This window comes from Talpa occidentalis, unplaced genomic scaffold (genome assembly GCF_014898055.3).
Source record: "Talpa occidentalis isolate TD23 unplaced genomic scaffold, MPIMG_talOcc4v2.1 talOcc4.7, whole genome shotgun sequence".
Classification (NCBI taxonomy): Eukaryota; Metazoa; Chordata; class Mammalia; order Eulipotyphla; family Talpidae; genus Talpa; species Talpa occidentalis.
The window spans coordinates 26,488,233-26,504,585 of NW_023605083.1; the positions used below are offsets into that span (position 1 = coordinate 26,488,233).

The 16,353-nt window shown below is 41.0% G+C and overlaps 1 protein-coding gene across 6 annotated transcripts in view; it reads right to left on the reverse strand.

The window, feature by feature from the left end:
* KANK1 (KN motif and ankyrin repeat domains 1) overlaps positions 1-16,353 on the reverse strand; it is a 205,018-nt gene that overhangs the window by 18,314 nt on the left and 170,351 nt on the right. For 5 of the 6 annotated variants that reach the window (XM_054689567.1, XM_054689568.1, XM_054689565.1 and 2 more), the window contains one exon: positions 10,630-13,302. In XM_054689567.1, the coding sequence (XP_054545542.1) occupies positions 10,630-13,302 (2,673 nt within the window). Of the gene's footprint in view, positions 1-10,629; positions 13,303-15,152; positions 15,214-16,353 lie in introns of those variants that run through there. The other variant, XM_037494612.2, reaches the window with a different exon arrangement.

Below are 16,353 nucleotides of genomic sequence, written 5' to 3' on the forward strand. Positions count from 1 at the left end.
CGGAAATTCTGGTATATTTATACAAAGTACTTCTACACAGCCATTAAAGATGTTGATGTTGGGGGCCTCTCTGATGGCCTAGGGGTTAAGTCTCAGCACTATCATCGCTGCAGCCTGAGTTTGATCCCTGGCCAGGGAGCTACCCACATGGTGCAGCAGACCTTTCCTATCTCACCTGCTGATTGCCCTCAGCAGTGCATTTCGGTCAATCTGCCTGTCCTGTTCCCCACTCTGTCTCTGGTGAATCCTGTCACCCCATTTATCTCTGGCTTACACCTCAGCTCTCAAAAAAAAAGATATTGATGTTGGTGGACATTTATTAATATAGAGAGATGAGCATAATGCATGGATTTTCAAAGGTTAAAAAGAATATAAAGAAAACAAGCCTATTTTGGTGAATAATTACACTTATATGTATATATTTTGCCTAGAAGGATATACAACAATCTGTTCAGCACTGCTTTTCTAAGGCTAAAGAATTATGGGTTACTATTTTTTTCCTTCTTTGTGTCTCTAATTTCCTAAATTACCTATTATAAACATAAGTTGAGGGGCCTCCCTTGGTGGCAGGCGGTTGACTGCAGTGCTGTGAAGCTGTCCACAGCCTCTGCATCGCGGGTTTGATCCTGATCGGCCAGCGAGAATCCCACATGGTGCAGCAGACCTCTCCTGTCTTGCCCGCTGCTCCCCTCAGCAGTGTATTTCAGTCAATCTGCCTGTTCTGTTCCCTGCTCTGTCTCTGGTGAATCCTCTCACCCTCCCGCGCATCTGGCCTGTACACTGGTTCTTGTATGCGTGAATAAATAAATCTTAAAGGAAAAAAATAAGATGCTAATATGAATAAAAAATGTAAATCTCCCCACAATGTCATGTGATAAGAATCTTACTACAATTTTCTCTCCTTTAAAGTTTTGAAATCATGTAGGTGCTTAGAAGAAAATAACTTTAAGTACTGATTGCATTTTGAGCAATCTGAAGAAAAAGAACTATGATCCATTCTAAAACTCTTCAAATTTCATTGATCGTAAGAATCCATCTGGGATATTTGTAAAAATGCTGATTTTGTATTTTTCAGTACCTTGACCGAAAATCATTCTGTGGGTCTGAGACAGAGGCCGAGAGGTGGACACTTCGGACCTCCCCCACTGATTCATCCATAAGAGACTTTGATGCAGTGGCCCAGTTTGGAAACTACCAGTTTGAAACAATGATACTCTAATAAAAAGGGGTGTAAGGAGGCAAAATGTTCTAAATGAGACATTACAGAGCCTCTAAATTTTAATTCTCATATATCCAAGCTAAGAATTCTGAAGCGTATGGAGGTTCAATCATTTGGCTGAGGCCACAGAGCTGGATTAGAATCTATATTTCCTAATTCTGTAAACCTCCTTTGCCCAATAATCAACAGCTCAATGCTCCCATCTTTAGCTTAGTGGGTCTGGGAAACTCCTCAGGTGATATCTTCACAAGTCTACCTCCTTCCTCAACACACAGACACAATGCTGAATGCAGTCCTCCAAACAATATTTACTAACCCCATGTTCTGATGTGTCTTTTCTTATTTTTTAAGGTTTTATTTATTTATTTATACAAGCACTGGGTACAGTCAGAAGCCCGGGAGGATGAGAGGATTCACCAGAGCCAGAGGGGAGAGCAGAACAGGCAGACTGATGAAATACACTGCTGAGGGGAGCAGCAGGCAGCAGGAGAGGTCTGTACGCCATGTGGGACCCTCACCCAGTGGTGGGGGATCGAATCAGCACTGCAGAGGCTGCAGGCAGCTTCGCAACCCAGCGCTCAACCGCTGCACCACCAGGGAGGCCCTCTGATGTGTCTTCTTAATAGCAAATACAAAATGTCTAAAGTGCCTTTGACTTACTTTGGGCAAAGTAAACACAGCACTATGTTTATCTTCATTCCTCCTTCTATAACTCCATTCATAATTTCTTTTTTAGAGATTTATTTATTTATGCATACAAAAACTGGGGTACAGGCCAAAGATGTGGGGGGAGGAGATGTGAGAGGATTCACCAGAAACAGAATGGGGAACAGAACAGGCAGACTGACTGAAATACACTGCTGAAGGGAGCAGCGGGTAAGACAGGAGAGGTCTGCTGTGCCATGTGGGTAGCTCCCTGGCTGGCCAGGAATCGAACTTGTGCTGCAGTGGCTGCGGATTGCTTCATAGTATGGTGCTTAAACCCCTTGCACCACCAGGGAGGCCCCATAATTTCTTTAAAGAGCCTCAGTAGTTAATTTGAGAAACATTTTTCTAAGATAAACACTTTTTCTAGACAAGTGCTTTTACTAAGCATTTTCCTATTAAAGAACAAATAATGAATGTTAAAATGCACACGTTTTAATAGTTTTGACTATTGAAACCTTAAATATATTAAAAAAAAAAAGGGACAATAATACATCCCTGTGTCCCCATCACTAAATTCAGCAATGATGAGAGTTATACCGGCTTCATCCGTCCACTTACACTAAATTATTTTGAAGTAAAAGGCAGAGGTCCTATTACTGTCATCCATAAATATTTCAGTATGTAGTCCTAAAACAAAGAACTCTTAATATTTGTAACATTAAAACTATTAATTTCTTAAGGTAATCACCAGGGGTCAGTATTAAAATTTCTCCAGTGGTCTCTTAACAATTATATAGAGTGTCTGAAACAGAATCCCTGTCATACATTTTCACTAATTTAATTCATAGGCTCTTTTCAAACACAGTTTTCAGAGATTTTTAAAATGAGGTATAATTTATGTATAATTTTAAGTGCACAGGTTGATGAGTTTTGTAACTACCTTCTTAACTAAGATACAAAATATTCCTACCAACCAGGAAACACCTTCTTTCTCCCTCCTGTCCCTTTCAAGATAATCTCCCCACCTGCAGGCAACCACTTCTCACCATAGGTTAGTTTTATAAAGTAGGATATTTAAAGTTTCTCCAATCAAGGTCCAGCACCTCAAGACATGTGAGGATCCTTCCTTATCAATGAGGACATTTTCATCTTATCTGTGGGTATTTTACTGCTCAACTCATCCAGAATTGTCTAATGACTTAATCAGCCCATCTCTGTGCCAATCTCTACTGGTCTGCTCTAGAGACCTGGAATTGCAGTATTCTTTACAAGTTGAATTTCATCCATACTGTTTCCAAGGCTTGCTCCAATTCTATTTCCATCATAACTATGATACCATTCCAAAAATAACTTTTTCCTATACTGTCCTGCAGCACCACTGTCTGGATCAATATATACTCTGCTTTGTGTTTGTTTCACTTGTGTCTCCTCCATGGGAATGTGAGCTGCCCAGCCATGTTATTCTGTGGTGTCTCCTTCAGTGCTGAACAACAGAAAGCTTTTAATAAGTGCCCTGTAACTCAACAGAAAGTCACAGGGTTTCTGTTGAGGCTAACTGACAAGGCAAATAACATTAAATGTTAAGCTAGTTCTCGATCATTGAAATCAGAGGGAATTTGTCACCTATATTTCCAGAAAATATTTTTTAGATGGTGTTGAAACACTGGCTGCTCTGGAATGCCTAGACAGTTGTGTGAAGTCTGTAAGGTCCTTGCAGTTAGAGGACACACCTCTGGTGACAGACACCAGCCTCACACCCTGACAAACCACAGCTATGTAAAGTACAAAATGGGAAAGGTGTTGCCATGTGGCCAAAATAAAGTCGCCCACAGATTCAGAGGTCTAAACCCACTGAGCTTTAGAATCATCTGAGTTGGGAATGAAACTTTAAAAAAAATTCAACAAACTATTTGCTGGTGGGTATAAGTATTACTATTTTTTAAAAGCTCAAGTGGACCCCAGTGTGCAGCCAGGATTGAGGACTACCAAATTAAATAAACCAACAGAAAACTTAACTGCTGAAAATAAGTATTTAGACTTCCCTCTTGTGTTAATCCATCATCTTGGACCATGTGAATTCTTAGATGGTGCCGCTAACAGCCCTGGAACACTAATGGTAGATATTCATGACCAACAATGGTAAATACTACTCAAACTACGGGCACAACAAGGCAGTAATCATAAGAAAACTGTCAGAATTCTGGCATTCTGGCCTAAATGACCAAAGTTCCCACCAGGTGGCAAAGGTTTCTATAAGCACAACTGGGGAGTTAGCTAAAGTGCAGAGGGGCGAGCTGAGAACTATGCAATGTCTTTGGTCAATAACTAAACTTATAACGACCATAATGACAATAAAGCATGAACCTAATTTTAAGACTTTATCAGATTAGGATGACCAAAAGACCACAAGTGACAGAAATCTCAGTGTTCTGGAAAATAAGATAACCTTGGAAGCATGAATTCTAATTCTAATTCTAATTCAAAGTGCACTTAGCATTTACATATGGTTAATATAATTTTTTTAAAAAATTTTATTTTGGGGTTACAATTTTGCTCTTCCATATGTGCACATATTCCACCTACCTTTCACCAAACCACCTTTGCCAACACCTCCTCTTTGCCAGCCCCTCCTCCCTACCTCCTGCAACTTAAGCAAAAACACTTCACAAAACCAGTTTTATATTAAGCTAATTGTATATATGGATAATTATACTAGTTAAGACAAACTGTAGTGAAAAATAAGTACGTAAGTCAAAAGCTTTTTTAATGTTCTTGACTACAAAAATGTTAAAGCAAATTATTTTATAAGAAAAATAATTCAATGAAAAATAGAGCTGGAGGAATTTTTAGAGAGCATTTTCTCCAGTTTCCTCTGTGACATGTATCCATCAAGAATGGGTATTATTTGTTAGCAACATATTCCTAAATGTTAGAAATGTGACTATTAAAAATATATTAAAATGGATTTTAAAAGTTCTCTGTTTACATATTCCAACTCTTCTGGCATGCTAACCCATATTTTATTTTTAATGCCAGTGCTTTCTGAAAACCTAACTGAACAGTGTGTGGCCAGTTAACTAGCCACGTTATTGTGTCAAATGTTCAGCTAGATATTCTGCTTTGATTTTTAAAGACCATGTAGCTCCCTTGTATGTAAGGAGTAGGTCTGAAATTTTTTATTTATTATGGAGGTCATTCGATCACTAAGGCATTAACTAAGATTTCCAAGGAATCTGAAATAATACTTTTAGCTTTCCATAAATAAAAGGGATTAAGCATGAATTCATCCTTTACAGCCCAAATACTGGTTTTAGGGATAGATAATTGACAATATTTATGAAAATCACCTTTTTTTTGGTATATATTCTTTTGAGGGGAAAGTATGTAGCTTTGATGGTGGAGAAAGACAATCCATTTCTGTTCTAAGGCCCACCTCTAAGAACTCTTGCCTGTAAGCCAATGCATATGGTCATCAACATAAATAGTCAACTTAAACTGGAGATAACTACTTTTAGGGCCAATTTAATATTTTCCTGGGAACAAATTGGTTAGGAATGTATCTAAAAGCAGGTACTCACTTTGAAATTAAAATGCTAGTGTGGATTAAGAATCAGATTCTCCCTCACTGCAACCTCACCCACATTTAATTACACACCATCCCAAGACTTGACCCAGAAAATCCTCATTGACAGGCTACATTAACTATACTTGGGCTAAGCAGATGTGCTGTGTGTTCTTCCAGTTACAGCCAAGGTCCTGCTTTCCTCCCTAGATCTCAGAGGGCTTGAATGTAGATGAACACTGAGCAATTTCTTTGTGAACATTATTTGATGACTAATATGTACTGACATATTTATCATTCATCTTTTTGACAGACATATCTTGGTTTCCCAAATGGACTGCAAATTCTTCAATTTTATATCTTTCTTTGTTACAACAACACACTTTGCATACATAGCTGACATTTGATGCATAGCTATCAGTTGACCTCAGTAAAGAATGGGGCTGAGAAGGCCATATAAGATATGAATAACTTGCTGTTTGGGAGAAGAAGAAACAGCTATAACCGTTATCCAATATCAATCACTATGTCAGTCATTTTTGACTGAACATTTGAGAACCCAGAGCCATTTCAGTTCTCAAAAGCTACCACTGTCCATGCTTTAGCCATAAATGAACTGTAAATCTTTGGATTCATTCAGAGTAGAAGTGTCCAAGTAAACTAACATTTTTCCAGAGTTCATTTCACTGTACCCATTTAAAATGATAAATTTCATTTTAAAAGAGTAAGCTTTTTAAACAGGAGTCAACTCAAAGACTTAAGAAAGGAGACGGACAGAATTTAAAATTTCTGTACAAATTTTTCCTTAGGGATAAAGGAAAGTCTCTGACAGATGTTGTAGAGCTAGTAACTTCCATCTTTTTGATGGTCTGCTATTCCTTTGGAAAACCTAACTAAAATAATGCACTTTCTTCACAAATATTCCAAACACAAAACTATTCATGAAGCTATGGATCCCAGAATAAGAAACCTCATTCTCAGGCTGTTTATTCCAACAATATATCCCTGAAATAAGGCCTGGATGTGCCTATTGGGTGGTGATGGCGGCAGGTGTTTGCCAGAAATGTATGTATTTTGGGGGAAAAAAATTCCCATCTGATTCTGATGGGTAGGCTGGTGAGTGATTCTTCCAAAAGGTCCTCAGGAGGGCACGGCAGCCCAGACCTCTCTCTTCAAAGTAATACTCCACATTCCTAGGCAGCCAGCAAAGGAATTCAGCTCATCTGACTTCCAGGTCAGCAGGCCTTCCACAACACCACTGTATACCACTAGGTGCCAGTGGAAACATTTTATTTGTATTATTCTGATGCTCTTGCAGCATTAATTAAAAGAAAATTGTGATAAAAGTTGGTACTAGGACAAATAATATATTAATTAGGAAAAAGCTAAAAATAGCTTTTTGTAATGAAGACTTTATATCCATGCTTTTGCCTTGGCTCAATCTCTGTCTACAAAGTTGCTTTCACGGTTATGGGAATGACTACAAGTTCATAAACTTTTTAACAATTCCAAGATAACTATGAATGCAAACGTGGAAGGTAAATTAAAAAACAGTTCTTTTGTCTGAAAGCGAGATGAATTTTCCTATAAACCCTGTGCCAGGCAGTTAAGTCTGTTTGTATTTCTCAGAGATAGTTACATATTTTTAGAGCATTTGTAATGGCAAGTTGTTTGTCTAGACTTTTCTCTCACTTCTTTCCTCTCTCCAAAGGGAAAAAGACAAAAAAGAAATATTAACTCATGCCGCAAATCCAAACAATCCAATTGATTTAAAGGAAGAACATATTCTCCTAAGGTTTCTATGAGAACGGAAACTATTTCCTCGTAACTTTTTAATTCTGTAAAAGAAAATACTGAATGCATTAAATTCTAGGTATTTTAAGGTACTTTACAGAATATTTTTTGATCATTACCAAATTCTACCTGTAAGAAAACTGTGACATTTTCTCTTAAAATCAGGAAAAATATTTGTGACATTTTATGTGAAAAGTGTACAGGCAGAATATGTAAGATTCAAATTTGTGTGAAGGAAGTTTTCACACCTTCATGGTCCTCTGAACTTCTCACTTATTATTAACATATAACTCCAGTTACAATTTCAAAAAAATGAACGGGAGAGGGAGGCATTATGATGCTGCTAAAATGATGCTCTTTTGCAAACAGAAAGTGACACTACCGCTTCTCAGTCTTTTGTCTAAGATCAAGTGCAGAAAGTGATACCATCAAATCTTCAACTCTAGGAAAACTGAAGGGAATTCTCTAGACTGAACACACATTTTCTTAATTCAACTTAGACTTTGTTCTGAGCTTTGACACAGATTTTGAATGACTAGAAATATAGTCTACCTACTTTGCTTTCTCTTTTTTTAATCTATATATTTCTCTATCTTAACAAAATTATTGGAAAGGTACAATACTAGGGGAGAAAAAGGTGACGGCCAGTCAGAATTATTAATAAAAAAATTTGAATTAAAAACAAAAGATCATTTGTACAATTTTGGTTTGGCAATTTGTTCTCTATCTACATTTCCATTTTTGGAAGTATTAAAAACAATGATAGCAATGATGGCTAGGATTCATTGAGTGTTTATACTCTGTGCTGCAGACTATTCCAAATTCTTTACTCATATTAAAGCCACTAAATCTTCATTTGAACCCTGTGAGGGAACAAAGAGAACTTGTCCTGTGGCAGAGTAAGAATCTTGAATCCAGATATCTGACTTAAGCATCCAAATTTAACAACTTCTTTATAATAAAGGGGTGGGTTCACATAAATGACCATTTATATGCTCCTTCTGGTGAAACCCAAATACCTTATTATATTATTTGGGGAAGAAATTTTGGGGAAGAAATTTTGAAGTGGAATTCCTTCCTATACTCTAGACTTTTGGTACAGAAATATATTCTTGACTGTGTGTGAGCAATATGAGATACCGTAAGGTGTACACAGCAATCCACAGTATATTCTGACTCACTTTCACTCCTCACAGTTTATAGTTTTAATTCTCAGCCCATATAATAACATCAGATAACAAAAATTTAGTGTCTAGGGTTGAGTTCTTAACCTAATTCCTTCTGCATTAGAACTCCGGAGCCAAATGTTTAAAATACAGATGTGATGTGAATTACAGAAATACTTAAAAGGTGTTCTTGCATGCTCTAAGAGGAGCTGTCAGTTTGACCACATAAGTGCTATTAAAAATATTTATACTTTTGTTCATGAATGCTGTAGGTCTCATGCATTTAGCTGATTAATGAGGTGTCCATTTGCACGGTCAGGTCTAAACAGTGATGTGTGGAATGTCAGCATAACTGGAAACAGACCAAAAACCACTCTAACCCAGCCAGACAAAACTTTCTCCCTGGTCTCCATGCTCAGGGTGTCAGGCAGATTACTCCAATGGTACAGCTGAATATTTTTGGCAAGGATGTGAAATAAAAACTCCAATTTGGAGAGGAGAGAGGAAAGCTGGCAAAAAAAAAAAAAAAAAGCTCTTATAATTATCCACTGTGCCATCTGTGTCTAAAGACATTTAAGAGCTTTATTTTGACTTCAGCATCTGACATTGTGACTTTTAAAAACTAATGGAAAAAAGACATATTATTAGTTACTTAAGACTCTGCTTTGGTCCACGTACCATTTTAACCTCTTTGGTCTAAAATGACTCCCCTGTGCATTTGTTAGACTTCCTTTATTCTAAAAGCAAAACCCCACACATCAGCTGTCACTGTCATGTTTGTTTTTTCTTCCACAATAAACTATCTGTCTCACAGCACAGTTATTACAAACTAGTATTAATTTAGGTTTGGAAGTGGAAACCTAGGAAGGCTTAAAAATAATCTATTTCAGTCAATTTTAATCACTGCTCTTTTAGGCTATAAAGAGAAACAGGAAGACTCTGAAATCTTATAGTTAAGATTATTGTATTTTCACATAAAGTTAAATTCAAATCATTTGGGCCATTTACATTCATTTACATGGGGCATATGGTCAGAGTGGAGAGTATTTTTTAAGTAGCTTCCCAAATCCCAACCTCCAGTTTAACAGGTTAACAAAAGAAACCACACTGTACAAGCTAATAGCACCACTACTAAGGACAACAAAGGATACTCTGTTCACTGCGTGTCAGTGGGGAACACACTGCAACCTCATAGGATGGGAAACCTTCTAATCCTCATTTTACAAATGAAGTGTGAAGAAGGGAGGTTCCCCAGGTCACACTGGTTCATGAAAGTAGGAGAGCCAGGGATGGGACCCAATCCTTGGATGACATTATGAATGGTCAGAGACATAGGCAACTGATAACAAGGTAAATCTCAGAAGGCCAACAGGGAAATAGCATATGTCATAAAATCTTCCAGGGTAATTGATCAGTCATTGGTATCAATATAAAGAAAAAAAGAGATGAGTAGAAATCCCAATGAATAAGGAGAAAGGAAAATATAAGCACGTATCAAAATCAACAGTAGGGAAGGGCTCCTCTTGGAATTCTTGCTCAGGAGCCCTCATCAGAGATGCCTTCCTGGACCACCACATCTCAAACAGTCCACACCCTGGACCACCACCACCCACTATTTTTGTCATTGCATGTATCGTACCTGACACCTCTTAGGTGCACTGTTTATTGTCTGTGCCCCCAACTGGAATGAAAACACCATGAGGACTGGGACTATGCTTGGTTTTGTTCACTAAATTATCCTCAGAGCCTGTACCTAAGGCTTGAAACAGAGAGAGAATTCAATGCTGATTAAGTCACTATTTGCTGAATTAATACATGAATGAGTGAAGTCTCTCTTCTCTCATAAAAGTTTTAATTCAAAACATCGTAGGCTAGTATTTTAAAATCTTAATATTTTGGTAATTGTGAGTACAAACAGTGTAGGAATTTTTTCAGGTTATCCTGTATAAAAATGTGCAAGTAAGTAACTGGAAGGCAAAGAATAAAGCATTGTGTTAAGCCAACAGCCTCTAGGCCAGCCAACACTAGTTTGCTTTTCCTTTTTCTAACTTCAGTCCTTAGCCAGAGGCTAAAAAAGCTACCAAAGGGAATCAGCAGAGCTGCTTATAGTTTTCATTCTTAGTTTTCACTGTACCCATTACCAGTTTTTAGTTTTCTCCCCAGTTCCAAGTGGCTCCAGCAGCTTAGAATCTGTCCCTTCTATCCTTCCCCACCCCCAGGTCTCTCAGGGGACCACCTACCTGTGAATTTACCCAGATTCATTTTCTGGAAGTCAGGGTTCCGCAGCTCTTCGGTGCTTGCAGACTTCATGACTGAGTTGATGGATGTTAGGGTGCTGATGAGCTGTGAGTTGAGGGAGCCAATCTGTGAGTGAGGTTCCCCAAACGCTTCTGCCAGTTCGCTATAGTTCTCAGCCAGCAGTGTTTGCTGTTCTGCTAGCAGCTTCTGGACACGTTCAATGTAGTGATCTAAGCCTGCCATCATTCCAGAAGTGGGCTGGGGCTGGGGGCTCTCCAACAGCTCTCCTACTGGGTCATCCCCAACACCTATGCTCCTCCTGCTGGCTGTCAGCCCCACAGTCAACTGGGGAGGCCCACAAGCTATGGTCCTCATCTTGAGACCAACCAGATAGTTGTCATTAATATTGATCTGCCCCACACTTGACTCTTTGGTCTTCACAGCTGATGGCCTGTCAAATTCAGAATTGCCAGAGAGCACAGTTCCAACCCCAATGGACCGAGTTTTGACAGAGGAGTTGACATCCTTGACTCGGCCTTCTCCTATAGCCACTGTTCGCATCTCCACAGTCTGGGTGCTGGTCTGCTTGTCTGAAGTGTTTAGGGAAGTATTGGTGCAGGATTCTATTAGGGTAGCCATCTCAGTGTTGGTGAATTGGTTCACCTGTTCCAAAACTGTACTGGTGTGCTGGCTCTTGGTATGAGGTACGGCCATGACAGCAGCTTCTACCTGGCCGGCAGCATCTGTGTTCACACTCCGGGAGATGTACTCTTTTGGAGAGCAGACCGTCACATCCACAGAACAATCTCCACAACCGATTGATCGCACTTCTTTGAGATTCAGGTTGGTCTTGAGGAGTGTGAGGTCATTCACAGACTCCTCTGTGTTGCTGCCTGTTTCACAGACACTTATTTCCACACCCACTTGCTTGTCACATGTCTCCATAGACCTCCCAGTACATCGGTCATGCATTTCTACCCTTTCCTTAACAATCCACCAATTCATGGGCAGCTCGGGCCCCACGACTTTATGATGACAATTGGGCCGGCAGGAGATGCCGATGCTATTTGTCTGCACGGAGGTTCCGACACAGGTGTCAGCCACGTCCACATGATTGCCGGCCATCTGGTCTCTCGTGTGCACCACCGCCTCCACCATCTTGCTGAAAACAAGCGGCTGGGCCATGATGGCTTTGTCAACTTTTTTCCTGGATCCAGCAGCCTGCAGCTCTTGTTTGAGTTTAGTCATCTCCCGGTCATGGGTGGTTTCTTTAAGCTGTACTTCCAGGCGATAGATTTTTTCTTTTAAGGCTTCTATGGTTTGCTGTTGCAGTTCAATTTCTTTGTCAGCTTCAGTAGTCACTCCAAGCATGGCCTCTGTCACGCTGACCCCAGAATTCCTCATCTCAATGACTGTCCCCACAGCAGCGTCCTTACAGGACTTGGAAGCCCTGTGGTATACAACAATGTCATCCATAGTCTCATCACCACCCACAGCCACAGAACAACACTCTGGAGGCCGGCAGTCCCCATTCTCCCTGAGTTCTGGGGCAGCCTCATAGCTGCTGTCTTGGATCTTCTGCTCCAGGGCCTGCATGTCTGCTGTGAGCTGCCGGAACTCCTTTATCCTCTGTGTGCTCTCCTCTACGCTCTCCATCTCTTCTTCCTCATAGTCAATGTATAACTCCCCACCACTTCTCCGGACCCTGGAGAGCTGTTCCAACTGGGATGCATTCCCAGCACTGTAGGACCTTTTCCTCACACCATAGACATCGTTCTGGGATGCAGCCCTTTGATTTTTCAGCTGCGAGGCCAACTGCCTTTTCTCCTCTTGCAAGACAGAGATCTTTACCTGGAGCACAGGGATGGTTCGCACCTGCTCCTCAAGCTCCTTCAGTCGTTTCAGGGCGATGGCCATCTGCTCTCGGATGTGCTGCAGATGCATGGGGCTCACGTTTGTCACTGGAGTGGAGATTCCTGAGCTCAGGGGACTGTGGCGGATGGAGCTGCCCATGGAGGAAGTGGTGGCAGCAGCTGGGGCACAGCCACTGTAATCCCCATTGCCTTGGTATCCATTCTGGAGCTGGTGCATGGCAGGAATTTGGTTTCCAGAACTCATAAAGGAGGAGAGAGAGCTTGTGGAGCCCATGCCTCCAAAACTAGCCAGTCTGGGCCTTCGGAACTCACACGGTGTCATCTGCATGGTGACTCTCTCCTGTTCCAGTCTTCTCCGGGTTTCCATCAGTGTCTTGGTGACATGAGGGTTATGCTTTGGGAGTTGGGGTGAGGGTGGTGGTAGCTGGCGACTTTCTGGAACAGTAAGAAAAGTAGGTGAGGTCTCCAGAGGGGCAGGTGGCCTTTGGATTGGAGTTGATGTAACTTGGCTTCTGGCTAGGAGGAAGTTGGGGCACTGCCTGTCATCGCTGTTGGAGGATGAGAGGGATTCAGTGGAAGTCCACACACCTTGCTGGCCAGCTGTGGCCCTGGTTTCTGGGCATGGCGCAGATGGCTTCCTCTTCTTCTGGATGTTCAACTTCTTAATGGTGTTCCCTTTCTGTATGTCATCCACGTATTTGAGGAAATCTAAGTCTAATTGATAACCATAAGGTGTCTCCACAAAATAAGGATCTTTCTGTTCCTTGTCGTGGCCCCCATTTAGAACATCATCTGTTTTTCCTAGAGAGAGACAGAGAATGATGAGAGCATTATAATGTCAAGTAACACACATAAAGATGAAAACTAACATTTGTGTAAGTTGCATTGTGGAAGCTGGTATGATTTAAGAGTTGAAAGACATATGTTCTAATCTGGATCTATACCGTAACAGCTGGGTGAGTGAGTTTATATATCTCTTAAAACTTCAGTATCCCCCGAGTAAAAATGGAAACACAGCATTTAACTCATACATTGTTAAAGGAATGTACTGAGATAATGAATTTAAAGGGTCAAATACATGGTAAGTCTTTACTAAAATCTTTATATTTTTTTAAAGGAATGCATTAAAAATACTTGAAAGCATTTTCAAAGAAAGTATACTCTGAGGCACATAAAGCTAAAAGACTTAGAATAACGGGACAAGTCAGTGCAGGTCCAGTTAACCTGGGACTTAAGTTCTCTCACCTTTATTGCTCTTCAAAGACTGAGAGGCCTTTCTAAGTGGTGACCTAGCCCACCCCAGGACCTAACTACCTCTACAAGATTATAATTTTTCTTTATACTTTCCTTGCTGGGGAGGCTGGGACAGGAGAGAAGTTAAATGATTAACTCCAGCAGCACGGGTGCAAGGACACTGTCAGAGGCACAAAGCAACTCTATTTTGTGCCTTCTCATTTAAAACCAAAGCCAACTTCTGTCCTGACCAAAGGAGTTTTCTCCACTTTGACTTCTTTTGGACAAAACATTCACGTACCCCAAGAATACCTTGTTTTGTATTTTTGTGTATACAAACAGATGCAGAGGAGGAGGAGAGAAAGGTCAAACCTATATTACAAGCACTGGATCATGTGGCATTCAGTAAATGTTACTTCTGGCTAAACCAAACATTTAGAAAAGGAAACATAAGAACCTTTCAAGGCACAGACCTTGCTGCTGACATGACCTATGTATTTCAAACTGAAAAGCAAGGCCATTTTTGTTTGTTTAAATTGCAGGATTAAGTAATGTGTTTTTCTAGAGTCAGAATAACGAACTTGCCTTTTGTAGGGCCATGGAAAGGACCTGCAAGCATGAGTAAAAATGCAAACCATCTGTACTTGCTGCCCTTCTCCTGGGTCTAAAAACCCAAACCTGATGGCTGTCAAGGTCCAAGTACTTCCAGCAATTTGCGCTGCCTGTCTGCCTGCTCTCACCAGTACTAACATGCTGAAGATTTACACCTAGTGGTGTCTAAACTCTGAATAAAACTTTTGCCTCCATTTTGCCCCCTTTCTTCTAAAATGTTGGCAAGAAAAGTACAAAAAGACAGTCAAAAAGTATAGTAGACTGTCAAGCAGAGCAATGAAAAAGCTATGTAGTCTTTGTGTCTAATTTTAAAACAATATTAAATCGTTCTAACTGTTAGAATTAAGGCACCAGGCTTCTAAATTCCAAAACGTGGAAAATAATTCTCTTTGAAAGAGGTTCTCCGAGCCCATCATTTGCTAGCTCAAGAAAGGGAGAGCTGATGACCAGATCCTTTGCCAGGAAACGTGTACTCCTGTTAATAACAGAACTTGTCTTTCCTTTTTTTCCCTCTCTTTCTATACTTTTTAAGTCCACAAGGACAACGCGCTCACCCAAAATATGCAGCCCGACCTGTTCCCAGCGCTGTCTGAAATTCCACAAGCAAAGAGAAACTGCAACTGCAAGCTCGGGTGTCAGACAAGCAGACAGACCTCACCCACACGGGCTGGGTTGGTGAGCCGGCGATTCTAAATCCGGTGGTTTTAGAGCTCGCGGGGTCGCTGGAGCAGAGCAGCGCGGCCCAGGCCTGCCTTCCCGGGCCGCCCGACCCCCGCGCCCCGCCGGGCCTCCCGCCGCACACCTACCCGGCACCCGCGCTGCTCCCCGCCGCCAGGCCCGCTCCCCGCGCACCCGGGCCCAGTCTCGGACGTCCTGGCTCCTCACCCCATAAGGAAAGCAGGCTCAACATTCGGGTAAACTTAGCCCAGCCACGCGCAAATGCCATAGGCCGAGCTTTCACCAATGAAGTCTCCCTGCGCTTCAGCGACACCACCCCCAGCACACTCAGCTGTCCAGCACGCCCAGCTTTCTTAATGAAAACAGGAAACCGGGATCTTTTGGAAATGTGTGTTCTTCATTCCAGTGCTGCCAGGAGCAGAAATAAAGCCTGCAATTTAAACATCTCCACAGAGAGACTCTGTCTTGGCTGTACCGGTCACTTCATGAAAGAGTTTGTGTTCTTGTGTGGAAACTAAGCAGCCTCAAGCCTCAGTCACCTGAGGAAGTTGGAGGCACAATTGACCCCACTGTTCAAAAGGATGAGGCAGGACGCACTAGTTGCAGAGCACTGCAGAGCTCTTCTTGGCACTGGGCTCAGACTAGTCCTTTAGCGTTCATCTCAACTGAGCCCTTGCTAACAATGAAAGTGTCTTCAATTTTTTTTTTAAAGACACCCTTTTTGCAGTTACAAAAGCAGTAAGTGCTTGTTAAAAAAAAAAATAAAAAGGAATATCACAGACAGACCATTTAAAGATTAAAAAAACTAATTCATATCTCATCATCTGGTGGCAATTGTTAACATTTTGGTATACTACTCGTTTTTCTGTATCCCCTAGCACATCTTATCCCAATAAAGAAAGGTCAGTTTTTGTTTTATTTTTCTTTTCAAAATTTTTTTTATCGCACTGATTAAATGTAAGGATTTAGAATATAATGAAACATCACATTTTCCAAAAAATTTATCTGGTTCCTCATCTTCTTCCCTTTATTTTTTAAGATTTATTTATTCATACATACAAGAACTTGGGTACAGGTCAGACATGCGGGAGGGTGAGAGGATTCACCAGAGACAGAGCAGGGAACAGAACAGCAGACTGACTGGAATACACTGCTAAGGGGAGCAGCAGGCAAGACAGGAGAGTTCTGCAGCGCCATATGGGTATCTCGCTGGCGGGATCGAACCCCCGCTACAGAGGCTGCGGACAGGTTCACAGCACTGTGCTCAACTACCTGAGCCACCAGCTGAGGTCCCTCATCTTATTTCTTTTTTTTTTTTTTTCAAAGATT